Source organism: Schistocerca cancellata, chromosome 6 (genome assembly GCF_023864275.1).
Source record: "Schistocerca cancellata isolate TAMUIC-IGC-003103 chromosome 6, iqSchCanc2.1, whole genome shotgun sequence".
NCBI lineage: Eukaryota > Metazoa > Arthropoda > Insecta > Orthoptera > Acrididae > Schistocerca > Schistocerca cancellata.
The window spans coordinates 440157294-440181165 of record NC_064631.1 but is presented as its reverse complement, the minus strand read 5'-3'; the positions used below and the strand labels follow the sequence as shown (position 1 = coordinate 440181165).

Here is a 23872-nt window from a genome sequence, read left to right as displayed (position 1 = left end):
AGGAGCAGCGAGATAAATCCAAAAAGAAAAGCCGTAAGACCAAGGAAATTGCAGTGGCACCCACACCACTGCTGCCTACAAGCTCTGCGTCTGAGGATGTGTTCGAGATTTTGGCGTCCACTGAGGACCTAGATCTCGCCAGGCCCTCAGACACAATGGATATGGAGTGCTCGTGCAATAAGTTGGTGGCAGCAGGTGACTCTGAGGTGTAAACTACCTCATTGAATGTTCTATGCCTTCCCAGTCTCATGATGATGTCATCCTCCAGTGGAATTGTGGCGGTTTTTTACACTGCCTGGCTGAGCTACAGCAACTGTTAAGCTTTACACCTGCAATCTGCATTGCCCTTCAGGAAACCTGGTTCTCGGCAATGCAGACCTGTGCCCTCCGCAGCTACAAGGGATATTACAGGAACCGTAGCGACTATATCGAGTCAGGTGGAGTTTGCATTTATGTCCTAAACTCAGTCTGTAGTGAACCTGTGCCCCTTCAAACTCCTCTTGAAGCTGTAGCTGTCAGAATAAGGACGACACAGGGAATAACTGTGTGCAATGTATATCTTTCTCCAAATGGTGCAGTACCTCTGAATATATTAATTGCACTGATTGATCATCTCCCTAAACCTTTCCCACTTTTAGGAGATTTTAACGCCCATAACCCCTTTGGGGTGGCACTGTGCTTACTGGCCGAGGCAAGGATGATGAAACTTTACTGTCTCAGTTCAGCCTCTTCCTCTTAAATCCTGGGGCCGCAACACATTTCAGTGTGGCTCATGTTAGCTACTCAGCCATTGACTCATCAATTTGCAGCCCAGGACTTCTCCCATCTATCTACTGGAGAGCACATGACGACCTGTGTGGTAGTGACCTCTTCCCCATCTTCCTGTCACTGCCCCGACACCATGGCCACATACGTCTGCCTAGATGGGATTTAAACAATGCATACTGGGAAACTTTCACCTCTGCTGTCACCACTGATTTTCCCCCACACAGTAACATTGCTGTGATGGTTGAGCAGGTGACTACAACAATTGTTTCTGCGGTAGAAAACATGATCCCTCGCTCTTTAGGGTGCCCAAGGTGTAAGGCAGTCCCTTAGTGTTCACCGGAAGTCGCTGAAGCAATTAAGGAACATCATCAAGATCTACAATGGTATAAGCGGCACCCTTCCCTGGAGCACCTCATAGCCTTTAAACGGCTCAGTGCCCATGACCGCGTTCACCAACTTATCAAATGACGGAAACAGGAGTGTTGGGAGAGATATGTCTCGACTATTGGGTGCCTTACGTCACCTTCCCAATTCTGGGTAAAGATCAAATGTCTTTTTGGGTACCAGACCCATACAGGTGCTCCCGGTGTTATCATAAATGACGTGTTATCTACCGATGCAAATGCTATTGCCGAGCACTTTGCTCGAACCTCTGCATCGGGGAATTACCCCCCAACCTTTCGCACTCTAAAATGGCGGCTGGAAGGGGACATCCTCTCATTCACTACACGCCACAGTGAATCCTATAACGCCCCATTTACAGAGTGGGAGCTCCTCAGTGCCCTTGCACATTGACCCGACACAGCTCCTGGACCTGATTGGATCCACAGCGAGATGATTAAACATCTCTCATCTGACTACAAGCGACATCTCATCATCTTCAACTGGATCTGGTGCGATGGTGTCTTTCCATCACAGTGGCAGGAGAGCACCATCATTCTGGTGCTCAAACCCGGTAAAAATCTACATGATGTGGATAGCTATCAGCCCATCAGCCTCACCAACATTCTTTGTAAGCTGCTGGAATGTATGGTGTGTCGGCGGTTGGGTTGGGTCCTGGAGTCACGTGGCCTACTGGCTCCATGTCAGGGCGGCTTCTGCCGGGATCACTCTACCACTGATAATCATGTGTCCCTCAGGTCTGCCATTCAAACAGCCTTTTTCAGACAGTAACATCTGATTGCCATCTTTTTTGACTCACGTAAGGCATATGACATGACCTGGCAACATCATATCCGTGCCACATTGTACGAGTTGGGTCTCGGGGAGCCTGCTCCTGATTTCTATCCAAAACTCCCTGTCACTCCGTACTTTCCGTGTCGGTGCCTCCCATAGTTCACCCCGTATTCAGGAGAATGGCGTTCCACAGGGCTCTGTATTCAGTGTGTGTCTATTTTCAGTGGCCATTAACAGTCTAGCAGCAGCTGTCAGACCCTCCGTCTCCACCTTCTCTGTATGCAGACGACTTTTGCATATTGTACTGCTGCTCCAGGACTGGTGTTGCTGAGCATCACCTACAGGGAGCCATTCACAAGGTGCAGTCATGGGCCCTAGCCCACGGCTTCCAGTTTTCAGCCTCAAAGTCGGGAGACATATCGATTCTTAGGATTGGTTTTCGATGCTCAATTGACTTCGCTTCCTCATCTTTGTCAGCTTAATCAAAAGTGCTGGCAGCACCTCAATGCCCTCCGTTGCCTTAGCAACACAAATTGGGGTGCAGATCTCTGTAAGCTTCTGCAGCTCTACAGAGCCCTTGTCCAATCCCGAATTGACTATGGCAGTGTGGTTTATGGTTTGGCAGCACCCTCAGTGTTGCATTTACCCGACCCTGTGCACAACTGTGGGGTTTGATTAGCGACAGGAACTTTTAGGACGAGTCTGGTGACCAGCATACTGGTGGAGCCTGGGGTCCTTCCATTGCAAATCAGATGTGCACAACTGCTTGCCAGTTACATTGCACACATTCATAGTTCTCCTGAGCATCCGAATTACCATCTCCTTTTCCCGCCCGCGCCATCCATCTCCTGCATCGGCGGCCCAGGTCGGGGCTAAAGATCGCAGTTCACGTGCAGTACCTTCTCTCCAAACTGGAGTCCTTCCCTTCACCATCTCTACTTGTGGTCTGTCCACATACGCCTCCATGGTCTACACCTCGGCCGCAGCTTCGTCTGGTCCTTTCACGTGGCTCTAAGGACTCTGTTAACCCTGCATCTCTCCGCCGTCACTTCCTCTTGATTCTTGACGTGTTGCAAGGCTCTGAAGTAGTTTACACCCACTGCTCAATGGCTGCTGGTCACATTGGCTTTGCCTACGTTCATGGCAGCCATATTGAACAGCATTCCTTACTTGATGAATGCAGTGTATTCACTGCAGAGATGGTGACCCTTTCTCATGCACTTCAGTATCTCTGTTCATGCCCTGAGGAGTCTTTCCTTTTATGTACTGGCTCCTTGAGTAGCCTGAAAACTATTGACCAGTGCTACCCTCGTCATCCTTCGGTAGTGTCCATCAAGGAGTCCTCCTTTGCTCTGGAACGGTCCAGTCATTCAGTGATGTTCATCTGGACCCCTGGTCATGTAGGAATCCCAGGTAATGAACTTGCTGATAGGCTGGCCAAACAGGCTGCACGGAAACCACTTCTGGAGATGGGCATCCCCGCAACTGACATGTGTTCATTATTACGCTGCAAGGTTTTTCAGCTTTGGGAGATAGAATGGCAAAATCTCAGTATGCACAACAAACTGCGAGCCATTAAGGGGACCACGAATGTGTCGAAGTCCTCAGTGAGGGCCTGTTGCAGGGACTCCGTGGTTCTCTGCTGGTTCCGCATTGGCCATGCCTGGGCGACCCACGGGTACCTCCTGTGCCGCGAAGACCCGCCTGAGTGTCGGTACAGTGCCCGGTTGACAGTGGTCCATATTCTTCTGCTGTGTCCTTCTTTGGCTGCCCTGCGACTTCATCCTCAGTTGCAGGACTCGTTATCATTGATTTTAGCACAAAACACCTCATCGGCTGATTTGGTTTGACATTTCATCCATGAGGGTGGGTTTTATCATTCGATCTTAGTTTTAGCGCATGTCCTTTGTCCCTCTGTGTCCTCCACCCTAGTGCTTTTAGGGTGGAAGTTTTAATGAGTTGAAGGGTGGCAGGCTTTTCCCTTTTATTTTCGTGGTCGGCGAGCCACTGTAATCTGCTACTATGGAATCTTTTGCCAATAGAGAGATGATGACACTTTTTCAGTTACAGGCCTATGTCCTGCGGATACATGTTACAGTTTTTAATGCAGTGGTTTCCATTGCCTTCTGCATCCTCATGCCATTTAACATTGCTGATTCTTCCGCATTTAGGGGCAATTTCCCACCCCTTGGACAAGAGTGTCCTGGACCTCTGTACATTCCTCTGCCTTCTTTGACAAAGCTGTTGGCAGAATGAGGGTGACTTCTTATGCTGGAAGTCTTTGGCCGCCAATGCTCATTATTAATCAGAATTTAAGTGGTGATGGGATTCGAACCTGGGAACGAGGAAGTTTTGATTACTAATCAAAGACACTACCCCTAGACCATGGGGACAGTCATACACAACCTCAAAATGGATCCTGTCCTAATCTGGCTCTGCCACTTTCGTGATGAACTACAGTGACTGCCTCGTAGATGGCTTTTGCCAACTGTATGACTGCTGCATCCATAGTGGTCCTATCCAAGAAGTCCAATGTAACATCTGATTCCTTCTGAAATTGATGGGCTCACCTAAGTACTTCTCCCTTCTTACCTGAACAATACTCCACACTCCCGTCATCTGCAGCCTTCTCAAAATCCATAAACTTAACAATCCTGGGTGCCTCAGTGTAGCTGGTTATTGTGCACCTGATGAAAGAATTTCTGCTCTTCTTGCCAAAAACCTGTAGCAAATTGCATGAAACCTAGTCTCTCACATCACAGATGCTAGCCACTGCTAACCACTTCGACTCTCCACCATCCCCAACCTTTTACCTCCAGGATGCGTACTCATTATTGTTGATGCTACATCCATGTACACAAACATCCCTTATGCCTGTGACCGTGCCACTCTCGAACACTGTCTCTGTCAGTGTCCTTCAGACTCCAAACCTGCTACCTCATTGCTCATAACACCTTATCAATGATATCCTGACACACTCCTCCTCCTCCTCCTCCTCCTCCTCCTCTGAGGGGAAAATATATAAACAAATCCATGACACAGCAGTGGGCACCTGTTGGACACCTTCCTACACTAACATTTGTATGAGTGATCTACAGGAAACCTTCCTAGTTTCCCAAAACCCCAAACCGTTTGTCTGGTACACATTCATTAATGATATCTTACTGGTCTGGACTCAGGGCCAAGACACCCAATCCTCATTCCTTCACAACCTCAACGCCTTCTCTTCCATCCATTTCACCTGGTCATCCTAAATCCAACATATCCCTTCCTGAATATTTTGCTTCAACCTACCTGATGGCTCCATCCACACCTCTGTCCATATTAAACCCACTAAACACCAAAAGTAGCTGCATTTCAGTGGCTGTCATCCCCTTCACTCCAAAAAATCCCTCCCATGCAGCCTGGCCACCTGGGGACATAGTATGTGCAGTGACAAGAACTCCTGTGCCCTATATGCCGAAGGTTTCACGAGGGCCTTCACGTGATAGGTACAACCCCCTCCCCTTCCTCCCCTGCTTCAAAACCTAGTTTGTAAACAGATTTCTAATGCTATATCCTCCCACCAGCCACAAGCATCAGCTACCAAAGGAGCAACCTATTGTCTCCCAGTATCACCCTGGACTGGAACAGCAACCATGCCCTTTCCCATAGACTTGATTACCTACCATCATGTCCTAAAATGAGGAACATCCTATCCAAGAACCCCCTCCCCCATCTAAAAGTGTTGTTCTGTTGCTCACCCAATTTACACAATATCCTAGTCCATCCCTAGCCACTTTCTCTCCCACCATTTACCACAAGGATTGTATCTGTGTGGAAAACTCAGATGCAGGACCAGCCCAATCCAACCACCCAGCACTTCCTGCACCACTCCTGACAAAGATGTTTATCTTACCCCATCAGAGGCCGGGCAACCTGCGAAAGCAAGTTTGTTATACACCAACTCTGCTACCATTTCTGCATAGCTTTTAGTGTCAGTATGACTGTTAACAAAGGTACAAGTGTACGGAATAGGTTGGCAGATATGTGAGTGGTTTGAAGACTTCTTGAGTAAAGGGACCCAGAACATAATCCTCGGTGGTGAGTGTTCATTGGAGACAGTGTTGTTGTTAGAAGTGCCCCAGAGAAGTGTGACAGGACACACTATTATTATGTGTGTACATAAATAACCTGACAGACAGGATGAGCATCAGTCTGTAGATGTTTGATTATGATGCTGTGGTGTGTGGAAAAGTGTCGCCATTGAGTGACTATATGAGGATACAAGATGACTTGGACAAAATTTCTGTTTGATGTGATGAATGGCAGCTAGCTTTAAAAGTAGAAGAATGTAAATTGATGCATATGAATAGAAAAAAACAGGCCTGTAATGTTGTGTGCTGCTTGACAAGGTCATGTCGATTAAATGTTTAGGTATAACTTTGCAAGGTGTTTTGAAGTGAAATGAGCATGTAAGGATTGTAAAGGGAAGACGAATAGTCCACTTAGGTTTATTGGGAGCATTTTAGGTAAATGTGGTTCTTCGGTAAAGGAGACTGCATATAGAACACTAGTGCGACCCATTCTTGAGTATTGCTCAACTGTTTGGGATCGCACCAAGTTGGATTAAAGGAAGACATCGAAGCAATTCATAGGTGTGCTGCTAGATTTTTTACCATTACATTTGAGTAACATGGGAGTATTATAGAGATGTTTCATAAACTGGAAAGGAGATCCCTGGAGGGGAGGCAATATTCTTTTTGAGGAACACTACTGAGAAAATTTAGAGAACCGACACTTAAAGCCAACTGTAAAATGATGATCATGCTGTCACCAACAAACATTTTGCCTAAGGCCTATGAGCAAAATGGAGATTAGAGCTCATATGGAGGCATATAGATAGTAATTTTTCCCTTGCTCTGTTTGTGAGTGTAACAGGAAAGGGAAATTACTAGTAGTAGTGCAGTGTACTCTTCACCATGCACTGTATGGTGGCTTGTGGAGTACATATGTAGAAATAGATGTACAACTGGGTATCATACAGAATGAATGGACACCACAAAACTGAGGCCAAGAATAAAATAGACCATCCGGTGGCACATCATGCAGCTGAGCACAACATGCTCAATTTTAGTGGTTGTCAAATGACACAGGCCATCTGGATTCCCTCCATCACTAGTCTTCTGAGCTACACAGATGGGAGTTACCCTCACAACATAGCCTTTACTCTCAGAATCAAATAACCGATTGTCCCCACACCCTCCACCCAATAGCTTCCTTTTCCTTTTCCTTTTCCTGTTCCTGTTCCTGTTCCTCTGTCGCATCACCCCCTACCAATCTACCTCTCCATGTTACCTTCATTGTGCACTGCTAACCACCACCACCACCACCACCACCACCACCACCACATTCCTAGCCAGCAAGCCAGCCACCTGGCTGCTAGCTATCCAACCTCATACACTCTCCCTGCATATCCCACCTCTCTATCCCTCTGCCCACTCCATCAGTGATGAATACAGCCACTTTTCTCCGATTGTTTTTTTTTTTTTAGATTGCTAGGGAATGTTATAGGCTTCAAATTTTGATGATACTCTACTAAGAAAATAGCAATGGTACCGATATTTAAAAAATCTCTCTTAATCTCTCATATATGTAAGTAAATTACGTGTAAGTACTATGTAAGTATAGCCAAATTAATTAATTATCTTAAAAAATAAATCTTGAGAATCAATAAAATAATATTACTATGTGCAATAATTTGTATTTGCCGCAAATTAATGTGGCACAGCTTTTTTACAGCATATTTGTGGTTGCTGTCGTCAAGGTAAATTTCTGTGGAGGCACCCTCTCTCCTTCTGTTGACACCTCCACACAAGGTGGAAGCATATCCTGACCCATTCCATTTCCTAATTTTGTTATCACCCCTATTCATTGTGCTGAATGACCTTTCTACACTGGAAATAGAAATGGAAATGCACAGCACACATTCAGTAAGTGTCCTTAATGCTTCGTAGCCAGTGTCAGCCCTTAAGCTGAAAGAAGCAACATGCTTGTAGCATAAGAATGTAGCATGAACTGTGTGATAGGTACTCAACCGGCAGATGTTAACTGATTTGCATATTTTTAAAACAGTTTGTTATAAAGCACACTGAATCTAGTAAAATACATTTCCTTGTGAACTGATTTCTGTACAATACATTTTCTTGTTTAGGAGAAGCATTTAAAAGTTAATAATGGTCCTTAACCACATGTAATGTGAGTTACATTATAGTTGGATAGATAAAAAATCTACTCACCAAGCGGCAGCAGAACACACACATAAGACTGCTGTGATTGGCAAGCTTTAGGAGCCAGTGGCTCCTTCAGGCAGAAGGGTTGAAGGGGAAGGAATAAATGTTGAAGGGTGAAGGAAAAGGACTGGAGAGGTCTAGGAATTGGGGTATATTTTGGGAAAGTCATCCAGAACCGTGGGTCAGGGGAGAGTTACCGTACAGGATGGGAAGGAAGGACTGATTGTGGGGCACAGTATTTGATAAAACACCCTGTTTTACTGCAACGTGCTGAACTTCGTTAAGTGTGTAGCAGCTCTCTACACCATCATATGACAGTGGTTAGGTGGCACACACACTTCCAGTGTGCCCAGCCAAGTTTGAATGACAAAGAATGAAGTGATCAACCAGAAATTGCAAGAGAAGTGGAGATCTTTGTGCTCAAAAACAGACCGGTCACAATTGAGACAGCAACAAAAAAACTGAAAATCAGTCATTGGTCAGTTCCTAACATCTTAAATGACATTTTGAACGTGACACCATCTTTGTTTACAAAATATGACAGCTTACATGTGATGTGTTATGCTAGAGAAAGGAGCCTACTATCATGCCACAAGTGCCACAAGTTACCCCCAAGTCCTAAAGCACCATGCACATACGTCATATTTACTCATGTAAACCAACCTGATGATGTAGGTTTATACCTTCGAAACATGTTGTTGATGTAAATAAACAGAGACTGGCAACAAACAGTAAATTTGTTGTTTCATTTGACGACAAAGGTGTTCACTTGTTGGGTGCTGCGATTATTCACACTCACTCAAAAATCCCATCAGGGAGGTTGCAGGGGAAATAGTGAAGTTTTTTTGGGCCAGTACAGATGACTTTTTTAGCTGCCTAATCACATTGCTGAGCTTCTTTAAGTGTGTAGCAGCATTGCACCATGATGGTTAAGGTGCCCTTGTTATTACAGCGCATATGGCCACTGTACAAACACAGTCTGGGGACACACAGTATCTGCCTCTTTCTTATACACTACTTAAAAATATCCATTATGATGATAATTTTTAACTGGTACTGGACCGCGGTATTTCATAAAAACAGCCTGTTGCCCCAAGATACAGGAGCAAAGCAAGCAGTGGAAACATAAGGATTCACCAGTGCTGAAAAAGGCGCAGACCCCAACCATCATTGGGGAAGGTGGTGATGTGTGCTTTTTAGGACCACATTGATGTGATGCTAATATATTATGCTTGTAAGGGGCAAATTGTCACAGGATCATACTACTGAAATCACCTGATGAAGTTACAGGAGGCTTTTAAGATGAAGTGTCAAGTGAAGCTGTCCTAGAATGTGTTTTTGCTTCAAGACAGTGTCCCAGATCATTTTCCACAGGATGGAGTCACACACACTACTTCTCTGGCCTGCCAAATACGAGGGTCACTCCAAAAGAAATGCACACTATTTTTTTAATCCATCTTTTATTCTACATGTTTGAAAGTTTTACAGTGTGTAGATACTTCCTTTAGGAACAATATAGCCACTGTTTGGTAGCGTGACTCCATCATCTTCAAACCTTGTTCCACGAAGATAGTCTTTCAGTTTCCCAAAGAGATGATAGTCACATGGAGCCAGGTCAGGACTATACGGCAGGTGTTCCAGTGTTGTCCATCTGAGTTTTGTGATCACTTGCATGGTTTTTTGACTGACATGTGGCCATGCATTGTCGTGCAAAAGCAAAACATCTTGCTTTTGCCGATGTGGTCGAACACGACTCAGTCGAGCTTGAAGTTTCTTCAGTGTTGTCACACATGCATCAGAATTTATGGTGGTTCCACTTGGCATGATGTCCACAAGCAAGAGTCCTTCAGAATCGAAAAACACCGCAGCCATAACTTTTGCAGCAGAAGGTGTTGTTTTGAATTTTTATTCTTGGGTGAATTTGCATGATGCCACTCCATTGATTGCCTCTTCGTCTTTGGTGAAAAATGATGGAGCCATGTTTCATCACCTGTCACAATTCTTCCAAGAAATTCATCTCCACCATTCTCGTACTGTTCCAAAAGTTCGCTGCACACCGTGTTTCTTGTTTCTTTGTGAGCCACTGTCAACATCCTGGGAACCCACCTGGCACTTTCAGTATTCTGCAAACACTTCCTTCCCCTATCCCAACGTAGCGTGACAGTTCGTTCACTGTGATGCGTCTGTCAGCAGTCACTTATTTGTTAACTCTCTGCACATTGTCTGGAGTGTGTGCAGTACGGGGCCTGCCGCTGCGAGGACAATCCTAAATATTGCCGTGCCTGCTTTCATCATGTAACCTGCTTGCCCACCAACTAACTGTACTGCGGTCGACAGCAGCATCTCCATACACCTTTTTCAACCTCTTGTGGATGTTTCCCACTGTCTTGTTTTCACAGCACAGGAATTCTATGACAGCACATTGCTTCTGACGAACGTAAAGTGTAGCAGCCATCTTGAAGACATGCTGTGATGGCGCCACTTACGGGAACAGGTTGAACTAAGTTTGAAAACAAGCGGGAAGAATGTATCTACACACTGTAAACCATGCAGAATGAAAACTGTATTTTTACAAAAATAGTGTGCATTTCTTTTGGAGTAACCCTCGTACTATGCCCTCTGCTGAATTCTCATGTCATGACACCAACTGACTTTTCCACTTTCCTTTTATAAGGAAACCATTGCGTGGCAGGCATTTCCAGGGTGAAGACGATATTTTTAGCCGAGACATTTCCCAGACAGCCAAACTGTAGGCTCTGTCACCCATTTTTTTGAGGCGGTAAATAAAACAGTGACTATCCCTCTTACATTTGGTTCTTTTCCAATTTAAAATTCCTAACATTTTACATTATGGTTCTAAAATATCACTCCTGTCAGATAACAAATGACATTTTGTACAGCTCACTACTGAAAAATGTGGGTCAGTTACTGTCTGACAATGATATTTTAGACTGAAAACAGATTAACATGAAAAAATAAATGAATCAGTTAGATTACCTATTTAAGTATGTAATTCTCCTGTCAGACAGTGATGTAAGACTGAGTTAATACAAAAAAGGTGTAGTTACCAGGACACAGCAGACTGATGAAAACGTGGACAAAATCTGACAGCACCATTAGTTCCTGGAATCAACCCTTGTTGTTGTTGGTGGTGGTGGTGGTGGTGGTTAATGAATTTAAGATTGAAGGGAAGGGGATGCCAGATCAGATAGACAGTCAACTAAAATGTTGGTCAGTTGGATTCACATCTTAACTGAACAACAAAAAACTGAAAAATGAAATGCCAATAATAGAACAGGTTTGATAACCTGAGGAATCAAAAGCTCCAGAGTTGAACATTGATAAGCCAGGAATAACAGAATATGAGACAATGAGAAAAGGCACATTGGTAAAAGAGATTGTCCGAAGGGTACATACATGTTATTCTTGCATGTCAGACAGAAAATGAAGATAGCAAGCTGTATGTAGATGAGTAATAGGTAGTTTCTGAGCTTCGGGCTAGTGCTAGCAGAAGAGCAAATGATGCAGTCTTAGTGTAATATTCTTAACTTTAAATGTGGTTGTACCGCACTAAGTGTTAGTTTGCATGTGTGTAGTTATTGTTTCCACCCAGGGATTTCAGTTTCATAATTAAATGTCATTTGATATAATGATGTAATTGGGAAAGATTTTGTATTGATGTTACATGATTTGGGATAAAGTCATATTGTCATCATCTAGACAAGTATCTGCTACAGTGCCATTAATCTTGAGTGCTACTATGGTCCCTTCAACAAGGCTATAGCTGATTTATCCTTCATACTTTTCTGTCAAGGGGCTGATAAGTCATCTATAATGACTTTCCTTATGCTGAAGGCATTAACCAAAAATTTTTGTGTGTGTCAAATGATTTAAGCTTTTAAAAATATTGAGATAAGGCTTTTAAAAATATTGAGATAAGGCTTTTAAAAATATTGAGATAAGGCTTTTAAAAATATTGAGATAAGGCTTTTAAAAATATTGAGATAATCAGTGTTTTACGTGTTATAAACAGTGTTCTATATAATGGATTAATTTTCCCAGTAGTTAGCTGCTACAAACACATGAAGTAGTTTACTGCCAGAAAGTAAAATACGAGAAAAATGGAACATGATGGAACATTGAGACCACCAAAATAATATCACCACCAGGAGAAATATTTGGGAGGGGTGAGAGAACGGGGGGAAAGTGGAGGATATGGAGTAACGGAAAGAGAGCAGTAAACCCTTCGTGTCTATCATCTATAAACAGATCTGCACAACTGGTGTAAGTGCCATCTTATGAGGGGCCAGTTCGTAACATTTTTCTACACAAGGGAAATATCATTTGGCAATCCCTGTCCCGAAAATTATTTGCGTGCCTTAGGGCTCTTGATATGACCTTTAAAAATCAATCTAAAGCTAGCGATTGTGGAAATGGGTTGTTCTTTATATTAAAACAAGCACTACACAAACATGACTTTGAATCTTATTCAAGTGCTAAATATTAAAAGAAAGAAAAATTCATTTTGGTTTTACATAATTCATGAAGCTTTAAAAGCTTTTAGTGAAAGCACAAAGAAGTACGCCTATTGTATTGTATTCTGGTTTCAGGAAAAATGTGTTTTCTATTAAACTGAGTGGAAACAGTGAAAATGTAAAGCTTTTTTTGTTTTAATAATGGCACTTCTTAATTCTGTAATTTATAAATTTTCCCTTTTCATCAGGGAAAGTTAGACAGAAATACAAACCATCATCTTACATTACATTGATCTATTGAACATAAGACTGTTTAACTGTGTACATTGAGTATGAAGAAAACTCAGCAGGAAGTAATTAAATTTTAGAAACTTTGCTACGAAAATACACCTGCCTAATATTGTGTAGGGCCCCCATGAGCATGCAGAAGTATCACGACATGACATGGCATGGACTTGACTAATGTCTGAACTAGTGCTGGAGGGAATTGACACCATGAATCCTGCAGGGCTGTCCCTAAATCCGCAAGAGTCCAAGGAGGCGGGACCTCTTCTGAACAGCACATCACAAGGCATCCCTGATTTGCTCAATAATGTTCATGTCTGGAGAGTTTTGTGGCCAGTGGAAGTGTTTAAACTCAGAAGAGTGTTCCTGGAGCCACTCTGTAGTAATTCTGGACATGTGGGGTGTCACACTGTCCTGCTAGAACTGCCCAAGTCCGTTGGAACACACTTTGAATGTGAATGGATGCAGGTGATCAGACAGGATGCTTACGTATGTGTCACCTTTCAGAGTCGTATTTAGATGTATCAGGGGTCCCATATCACTGCAGCTGCACGCGCCCCACACCATTACAGAGCCTCCACCAACTTGAACAATCCCCTGCTGACATGCAGGGTCTATGGATTCATGAGGTTATCTCCATAACTATACACGTCCATCTGCTCAAAACAATTTGAAAAGAGACTCGTCTGACCAGGCAACATGTCGGTGTTGATGGGCCCAGGTGAAGTGTAAAGCTTTGTGTTGTGCAGTCATCACAGCTATATGAGTAGACCTTTGGCTCCAAAAGCTTATATCGATGATGTTTCATTGAATGCTTTGCACTCTGACCATTGTTGATGGCCCAGCATTGAAATCTGCAGCAGTTTGCCGAAGGGTTGCACTTCTATCACGTTGAACAATTCTCTTCAGTCGTCGTTGGTCCCGTTCTTGCAGGATCTTTCTCCGGCTGCAGCAATGTCGGAGATTTGATGTTTTTCCGGATTCCAGATATTCACGGTACACTTGTGAAATAGTCGTATGAGAAAATCCCACTTCATCGCTACCTCGGAAATACTGTGTCCCACCGCTCATGCGTCGACTATTAACACCACATCCAAACTCACTTAGATCTTGATAACCTGTATTGTAGCAGCAGTAACTGATCTAACAACTGCGCCAGACACTTGTAGTCTTATATAGGTGTTGCCGACTGCAGCACCGTATTCAGCCCATTTACATATCTCTGTATTTGAATATGCATGTTTCTTCGGTGCTTCTTTGTAGCTGAAAACTGAAAAAAATGTTGTCAAAATTTTTGTATAAGCAACTGGAAAGTAAAACAATTATTTAAATAAATATAGATTTTTAATGTGATAAGTTTGCAAATCACTCTACAAAGTACAAATAATTTCTTCTAGCCCGATACAGATAGTTCTAAGATTTGGGCTAATGACTTCTTAGTAGCTACGAGAACACTTGTAAGATTTAGAACGAAAAATGAAGGGTGCATGCAGTATGTTGCTGATGCTTGAATTGCTCACCTCCACATTTTTCATTATAAGCCTTGCAAGTATTTTCAAAGTGATTAAAAATTCACATCACCAATGTGGAGAACTATAAGGTTAGGAGTTTGTAAGGGGATAGGATAAATTATTTTATATTTTTGTTTGATTTCAAATGTGTTCTATTAAAGACTTATTTTTACTCAAAAAATTATTTTCTGCTTTCTAACATTGCGAGTAGGAAATTTTCTGGCAGATATCAAAGCACTTGTCACAGAAAGTGTTTTTGGCTGAGTAGAAAACTGCCTCATTAGCTACCTGTTGAGCTTAGGCCTCACATTGGCATAGCCTTGCTTCGCATTCCTGACTTTCCTCTCTAGCTCGTAATTCAGAGTGCCTCAATAAATCTGATCCTAGTTGAGATATATGCACTCCAGTGTTCTCAATCACTCTCGTTTGAGCATGACTAAGTGCGTCTCTTACAAGGCAAGAAATATGCTCTTCAGCTGTTTAATTTGCTTGGCACATAATTGGCGAGTTAAGAGGACTGTGTGTCCATTTTCTTGATTGACATCACTTGAGCCATTCATTACTTGGCATTTGCACTTTTGACTTCGTTCTGCTTTTTGGAAACTTCTTTAGCTCACTTTGGCAGACTTACTTGCTTCTGATGACTTCCGAAGCTTTTTTTGTCATTTTTTGCTTTTCCTTCTCCCAGTGATGCTTACGTTAGTTGGCTTTTTCCTTGACCACCATAGAAATTGTCATTAATGCACTGTTCCTTTTTAATATTGTTATTTTATTTTTGCAAACTATTGTGACCGGAATATAACAAAGATTGGGAGTGATTCAAAGAACCAACAGAGGCTGGCCTACTGGACGGGGGCCATCAATAGCTGTTAGCCGAGTGTGAATAGAGGACAACAACAAGGAGAAGATGGACAATGGAAAGTTCAAATGAGTAATCCAAGAGCGACAAGATTGCATAGCGAAACCAGAGACTAAAGTAATGAAGAATATACGAGAGCGCTGAGAGTACACAACTGAAGGCAAAGCCATGACACGACTAGCTTTAACAATGAGCACTGATTGGCCTGCAAGTTGGGCATGACTGCAGTGCTGCAAGGCGAGTGCTGCAGAGGTGATACAAGCATTACAAATGTAGCAGTGCCATCTAGGAATGGTCAGAAGTTTCACGCATGCCGCCTGGAATGCATTCTGATGCTAAGTGCACAACACGTCAGTTCTACAGAACATCTGAGATATCAGATGTTACCAACACTTTTCATGGCCACCCCCACCCACATGTCTGTGGGAGCTAGGTGGATCAGACAGACAAGAAAGCAACTTACAAAAAATGTGTTAAACACAAATTTGTGTGTTACAAGAAAGAGAGCTATGCTATTCATAAAGTTGTTTGTAATATTTACAATTCTTCATTACATGTATTAAATTTTTCCTTGGGATAAAAACATTATATTGACATAGTTCTAGTCTTTGATTCAGCAGAATCTTTCAAAATAGAATCGGAATATATTTGCTTTCTGCTTTTCCTTTCAGTGTGTAGAGTTGGCAGTCCACACAACAGTTGTTATTGAGAAATCGTTGACCTTAGGTGTTTGGACTTCTGAAGACTTTCACCACTAAATACATATAAATAGGTAAAGTCAAGAGAATTCAGAAGTTTATTGAAGTGTTGGGAAGTATCTCAATAAAATTGCTTTTTGTAATGTACAATAAACAATGTCGAGGAGAACTTTCAACAAAAAAATGGCCGTGAAGATCAGAATTCCATAGTTTTGTGAATTTTGAGTCCAATCAGATGAGGATTTAATCAATATGTTCACATGTCAAAACATTTGAACTAACTAAAACAGTGTAGAACTGTGAAGTCAGTGGTGGCTTGTTTGCGGTCCCATGTTTACTTGAAAATTTTCGCTTTTATTATCGTATACTTTCACCATGTCAGTTTTCATTACTAATTTTGTCACACCCTTATACATTAATGGTTCTGTTGAGTTATTTTTTCCATTTTATGTGCAATATTTTGATAACTGATCCAGCTATCTTCTTCAGGTGCTGCGAGTTTTGTTGTTAGGTATTTTCTGACTGAAGTACACGTAATAGAAATCTTACTGCTCTGAAGAACGGCTGGGTTGGTCTTCAAAATATTTTGCATGAAATGGAAACAACAACTTGGCAGAACATCTAGAAGTACACCATTAATCTGTTATGCCAAGAAAACTTGAGTGGTCAGCTTGTATGCAAATTTTGCTGGTTGGTTGTTACCGGTGTCCCTCTCACCGAGGCACCACAAGCAGTACTTAAGGTGGAACTGGCCCTGCATCTTATGCTAATCTATCTATTAATGGGCTGTCTTGATGAACTTTCTCTAGCCATTCAGGCATCTAAATTTCTCACATGACTCACTTCGATTAGTGACACTTTGGTGATGTCATGTCTCGGCAAGAACACCTTATCCTCATTACCCCTTAACCTTAGCCCTTCCACTGTCCATTTGAATGTTTTATACTATCCTAATTGCTTATTGTTACCTTCTGCTACCTCTTCCCCCTATACTGGATCTTCCACCTTCTTCCTGTGCTTTTCTCCCCAATATGTCCTCCTTGTTTCCTACCCTGCCTCACTGTTAATTCGCCAGTCACCTCCATGGAACACACTTTGAGTTGTCAGCCAACACAGTCTTTGTACCTGTACTGTTTGCTAACTAGTGACCTTTTAGTAGTTCAGTTTCATGCAAAGTAAAATAAAATAAAACAAAACAATTTTTTTTACGGGTATCAAATTTTCAGAAAAGTGTGGTTTGAAGGATATGATTTTTATGGTTGTCAGTGGACTCTAGTTGATTTTGTCAACATGTTTATTGCAGAGTAATTATTGTCTTGGTTAATGTTTGTTAATGTGTTTGTGTGTTTGTTTAATGTTCTTACAAGTTGGCTTCATGAACTGCTCATGCTTATTTGAGTTGCTTCATTAAACTGTGATTTCCAACCCAGTCATCTAAAATTATCCTTTTGCCCTTCCATTTGTCCATTGTTGTCATCAGTTCTCTGATGTTTTCCATCTACCATTATTTCAAACAGCTTATAAGTACTAAAATTTACCCTCCCTGCTTGTATGCTGCTGAATGCACTGTGTGCAAATATTGTGTTACAGGACATGCTGGAGTCCATCAAACATTCCATTGTGCTGCTGCAGATTGCAAAGGTGAGAGAATGGATTGTGATAGGCTATTTCTGGGACTTAAAACACACACACACACACACACACACACACACACACACACACACACACACACACACACACACACACACACACACAGAGAGAGAGAGAGAGAGAGAGAGAGAGAGAGAGAGAGAGAGAGACTGACTGACTGACTGCCTGGCTCACGAAGGTAATTCTGTAACCCTGCTATGCCTTCTGATACAACTCACACATTGTATGCTGTATGTTACCCCTTTAGTTTATTATGATTGGCAACATCTGCCAGCTACTAGAGTCATTGAATCACATTGAGCTTAGTGACCAATTACTGGATTGATTTTGGTGAATGTGGAGCACCAGAGATGCAAGCTGATCATTGCCTCCAGTAATATACTAGTGTAAGCTCCATGGATATTTTAAAGACAGGTGTTAACTATTGCTGTCGAACATTACAAATGTAAGAGCAAAAAAATCTGCAACTTCAAGGTGAGTTTACCGTTTACAAAATGAGTAGCTATTCAGCCTGACAGTTGTTACAGGCAATCTCTGGAGCACTTGCACACCATGATTGTATCAGGTGTGACAAGGCATGTGGTGCTCTGTTAAAGTTGATATTTAATTGATTCATTTCAAATGTAAAGGTACAAAAAGGCAAAACAATGGCCAGTACATATTACCAGTACTGCCATTAGACAATTTTAAAAGTGAAAAAAATCCTGGCTTTTTGAACTATCAGTTTACAATGCCCTCTTATCGTTCCAAATACAATTCTATATTGTGTGCCTTTAAACAACTGTTTAAGAGCATGGTAAGTTTCCTAAAAATATTTGCTGGAAACACACTAAAGAGAGTGACGGTAAAGTTAGAAACAAATTTGTGGAAGATAACTGTTTGTGTATGTTCACACAACAGAACTCAGATGTAAATAACGTTGACATACAGTGTCAGTTGTCACCCTTATACTCTGGCCTTGTTGACACAGCTAGTTACTTGATAAATTATTGATACAAATGAATATACTCATATCTTAAAAATTCCATCCTCAGGGAGGAAAGAGGTAGGTTGAGGAAGGAGGAGCAGGTAACTCGGACCACAGGACAAAAGAGACCCATCTGTTCTGAGGACAATATTCCTTGTTCCCCTTACAAAATTTTTATTATCAGAAACAAAATTTCACTTGCATCAGTGCCATTCTGTGAACTTTACACTTTGTGTTTGTATTTACTTACAGAAACCACATCCGTCATTTGCACAGCTATGCTAGGAGGCTATAATCTGATATAGAAAGATGACTCATCACTATCTCAGTAATGTGTGGTATAAGTTGACACTTTGGTTCTGACAGAAGGCGTGCTATGGTAGTCTGTGCAGTTGCGGTGCTCACTTTGTCCAGGTGGCTTAGTGGTCAACATATCTCCCTAGTAAGCAGGAGACCTAGGTTGGAATCCTGGTCAGGCACAACTTTTCAACTTGCCCGATTGATATAAATCAATTCCCACTGGTAGCCAATGTCTTTAATTCCTCTGTGTCTTGACAAATTTCCTTGTCAGTTCCTCATGCCTAATAGAGATGCAGACAATTGTTACCACCAGTCAGTACCATGGTGTGTTTTTGTACCTGCAGCTGTATGGTTCTGTATATGAAGGAACATGTCAAGCTTTATAGAATAGTATGTACGTATCTTAAAGTGCAGGATTTCTGTTCTATTCAGGTCAGGTCATACCACTTGTTCCATGGGCCAAAGGAAAGTCACTCAGTTAGCAGAAAATTTGGTTTTGTTAAGTCGAGGGAGAATTACATTTTGCACAGGTAAAAGGCAGTTCTCTGCTGCTCTCCACTTTTCACAAATGTGGCTGAACTGAAAGTGGCACAGATGTGTATTCCCATTCCATTTTCATGTGTCTTTAAATCACAGAAGTAGACCAAAAGAAACTTGAAGTAAATGCTCAGCAAGGTGAACAGCTCTGTACCCTCATGCACTTTTAATTTTTTATCGAGAATAAGGTGATCAGGATATAGTAGATAATATTTGTAATATGATTTACCAAGCCTCTGAGGCACTGCATGGCATTGTGTCCTGTGAAGGTGGAGGAAATGTTTCTTGTCGATTTTTAGTCAGCGGTTTCACTCTGGAGGTGGTTAACTGCAATCCTTTTACTAGAGAACCTTGCAGCCTTCCAGATTTTACCATTACATATACCTCATCAGTCTATGTTGTGTGACACTCAGCAATGGAATATGTTGTAACATACACATCACTTATTTGAAGGAAACAAAACAGAGTAATGAAATATATTATTAACAAATGCCATAGTGAAAATAGCATAGCACACAGTACTAGAATTCATTTTTATTACATCTCTTAATAATGACCCAGGAAATGTGTGAGGATGTCAGTTCTGGCCTGTTAGTAAGAACCGTCGTGACATTCACCAGGAATTCTGAAAACTCTTAGAAAGTCCAGAATCAATATGGGGGATAATATGAACAAGTGCATGTCCATTATATTTAAACAACTTTAGTACTTTCCACTTCATGTTAGTGATTTATAGTTCTGTAACACAAGCCTAATGTTCTCATGTAAGGACTATGTTATCTACTTTTCCATTAATTTCTGTTACACAGTTAAATGCACATAAAGTACTGTATTGTGGAATTGGAGTTCTGCATGGAAAAGTTCTTCACCTTGGGCATGAAAATCTGCAGTTTGTCGTTAACAACTTACAACTGTTGTCAGTGCTACTGAAAATGTTCATTGTAGTGTGCTGAACAGCAGTTTAGGATTAGTTCAAACATGCAGATTTTTGAAAAATTATTTTGTGTTCATTGAAGGATGCTCAGTTTTTAAGCACATTCATATCGTCACCGTGACTCTCAAAAGCAGATAGATATACTTTAGCACATCTGTATGTATTCCTAGGTACATATAGCTATATTAGTGTTGTGTAGGATGCTGTTGTTGTACACCTTCTGCATAATGCTTACACTCTGTCATCAGTCCCAGAATTATAGTGTTGTCTGTCTCATCACTATTATTAAAAAAGTTTGATATTAGAAAGAACAGAATCATGTGTAAGGTACTGGGTATACTGTGTTTTATTGTATTTATTATTAGAGTTGGCATATTAAGATGAATGAAGAGTTTCCATTGTTCACTGCAGGCTTCGTTTTATTGTTTAGTTTCTCACATGAATGTGTAAAAAGTGTGTAATTCCAAACAAACAGCTGTAGAGATATCTTATGCAAGTTAATAAAGAGTTACCAGAAAGTGGTAGTATCCTTAACATAGAACACAGAGGAACACCTCTAGCAACAGCATTCTGATTAGTTGCTAAATCATTTCCTGTTACACATTATGTACATTCTGAATTTTATGATGATGGTGATGCAGGGCAGTGTGCAGTCTTGAGTACATAAGAACAGTGTGAGAAACCATTTCAGTAGAAATTCGTAATAATATAGCTCCTTGAATTTCCTAATGCAAAGCCTGTTATACCATGGGAAAAGAGTTCTTTAGTCTGCATCTGCCTCAGTATACTGTGTTCATCAGTGTATGTACTGTGCAGCATGTAGTGAAGGGTAAATGGTGTACCAGAGTTACTTTCCTCTCTTCCAATGCCATTTGACCAAGATATGTGGGAATAATAAGTCCTTGTTCTGAAATGCAAATGTGCAGATGTGGAAAGTAGCTGAAAACTGCAAGTAGAAAAAAACTCTTGGAAGTCTCATAAGATGACCCTTATAAAAGAAGGATAGTAAAAGAGCATCCTGGATTTTCCATTGTTTAATTTATTTCTTATTTTAAAATGGTTGTTAAATATTAATTATTATTATTATTATTATTATTAATTTTTTTCTTTATATCTGTTCCTGTTTTTTATACCAGGCTATTGCAATTAGTCATAAAGATGACAAGCAAATTATTTGTTTATAATTTTAAAAAAATGGTTAAGATAACATAAGATAAAAAATATGCATGCTCAAGGCAATTAATGATTCCGGCAGAAGCAGCCGACACCAAAGAAGAGGATAGTGGAGAGAGTGGTAACTGGTAGGAATAATTTGGAGGCTTAAAAAAACTGCAAGTTCATGGCGGAGTATAATAGAACATTTTCTAATATTGTAGTGAAGTACTTAAAAAAAGCTGAAAATTTCTCAAGAATCAAACTACTATCAAATAAACATAGAAAGATACTACCTTTGGCTTCTGTATACAATCACCACTAAATCTAGTTTTTTTTCAAAACTTTTCCTCAATTTTTTCCAAGTGGGAAAACTACAAATATTGAAGCCTGGTATATCTTCCAGCCTTTAATTGCATTAACTTGATACTACGTAATAATGTTAATCAGCAGTTATGACTTTATTTTCAGCTGATACACACTAAAAGTAAAAGTTACCCGATTTTCACTGTTGTCACTGAAATGGGAGTTTACTATGTTTAGTGAGATAGTATGTCTTCACTCGCTTAAAGCGAATATACAGTAAAAATCTTGCTTCCATGTTCAGTGCTTAAGAGGGCTGCTGGCTGTAAAAGGTCTACATTAGTCTTTGTGTACTGAAGTACTTGCTTCATCATCTACTGCGGCTAATGTGATCTGTAGTCATATGTTGAAGGTCCTGTTAAAGATACCTCATAAATATTGTGGGTAGGGCCATATTATTGCTATCAGTTTTTAATACTCTATAGTACGGCATAAACTGAAAGAACCAGAGGTTGTACAGAGCTTCAAGGAGAGCATAAGGGAACAATTGACAGGAATGGGGGAAAGAAATACAGTAGAAGAAGAATGGGTAGCTTTGAGGGATGAAGTAGTGAATGCAGCAGAGAATAAAGTAGGTAAAAAGACGAGGACTGCTAGAAATCCTTGGGTAACAGAAGAAATATTGAACTTAATTGATGAAAGGAGAAAATATAAAAATGCAGTAAATGAAGCAGGCAAAAAGGAATACAAACGTCTCAAAAATGAGATCGACAGGAAATGTATAATGGCTAAGCAGGAATGGCTCTGAGCACTATGGGACGTAACATCTATGGTCATCAGTCTAAGCAGGAATGGCTAGAGGACAAATGTAAGGATGTAGAGGCTTGTCTCACCAGGGGTAAGATAGATACTGCCTACAGGAAAATTAAAGAGACCTTTGGAGAAAAGAGAACCACTTGTATGAATATCAAGAGCTCAGATGGAAACCCAGTTCTAAGCAAAGAAGGGAAAGCAGAAAGGTGGAAGGAGTATATAGAGAGTCTATACAAGGGCAATGTACTTGAAGACAATATTATGGAAATGGAAGAGGATATAGATGAAGATGAAATGGGAGATAAGATACTGTGTGAAGAGTTTGACAGAGCACTGAAAGACCTGAGTCGAAACAAGGCCCCGGAAGTAGACAGCATTCCATTAGAACTACTGACGGCCTTGGGAGAGCCAGTCCTGACAAAACTCTACCATCTGGTGAGCAAGATATATGAGACAGGCGAAATACCCTCAGACTTCAAGAAGAATGTAATAATTCCAATCCCAAAGAAAGCAGGTGTTCACAGATGTCAGAATTACCGAACTATCAGTTTAATAAGTCACGGCTGCAAAATACTAACGCGAATTCTTTACAGACGAATGGAAAAACTAGTAGAAGCTGACCTCGGGGAAGATCAGTTTGGATTCCGTAGAAATACTGGAACACGTGAGGCAATACTGACCCTACGACTTACCTTAGAAGCTAGATTAAGGAAAGGCAAACCTACGTTTCTAGCATTTGTAGACTTAGAGAAAGCTTTTGACAATGTTGACTGGAATACTCTCTTTCAAATTCTGAAGGTGGCAGGGGTAAAATACAGGGAGCAAATGGCTATTTACAATTTGTACAGAAACCAGATCGCAGTTATAAGAGTCGAGGGACATGAAAGGGAAGCAGGGACGTAGCCTCTCCCTGATGTTATTCAATCTGTATATTGAGCAAGCAGTGAAGGAAACAAAAGAAAAATTCAGAGTAGGTATTAAAATCCATGGAGAAGAAATAAAAACTTTGAGGTTTGCCGATGATATTGTAATTCTGTCAGAGACAGCAAAGGACTTGGAAGAGCAGTTGAACGGAATTGACAGTGTCTTGAAAGGAGGGTATAAGATGAACATCAACAAAAGCAAAACCAGGGTAATGGAATGTAGTCAAATTAAGTCGGGTGATGCTGAGG

General features: G+C 41.2%; 1 protein-coding gene across 1 annotated transcript in view; it reads left to right on the top strand.

Annotated features, from left to right (window-relative positions):
- The window catches only part of LOC126190687 (oxysterol-binding protein-related protein 9-like), a 528891-nt gene that overhangs the window by 233769 nt on the left and 271250 nt on the right, over nt 1–23872 (top strand). The window contains 1 exon segment of the mRNA XM_049931146.1: nt 17635–17685. Coding sequence (XP_049787103.1) covers nt 17635–17685 — 51 coding nt within the window.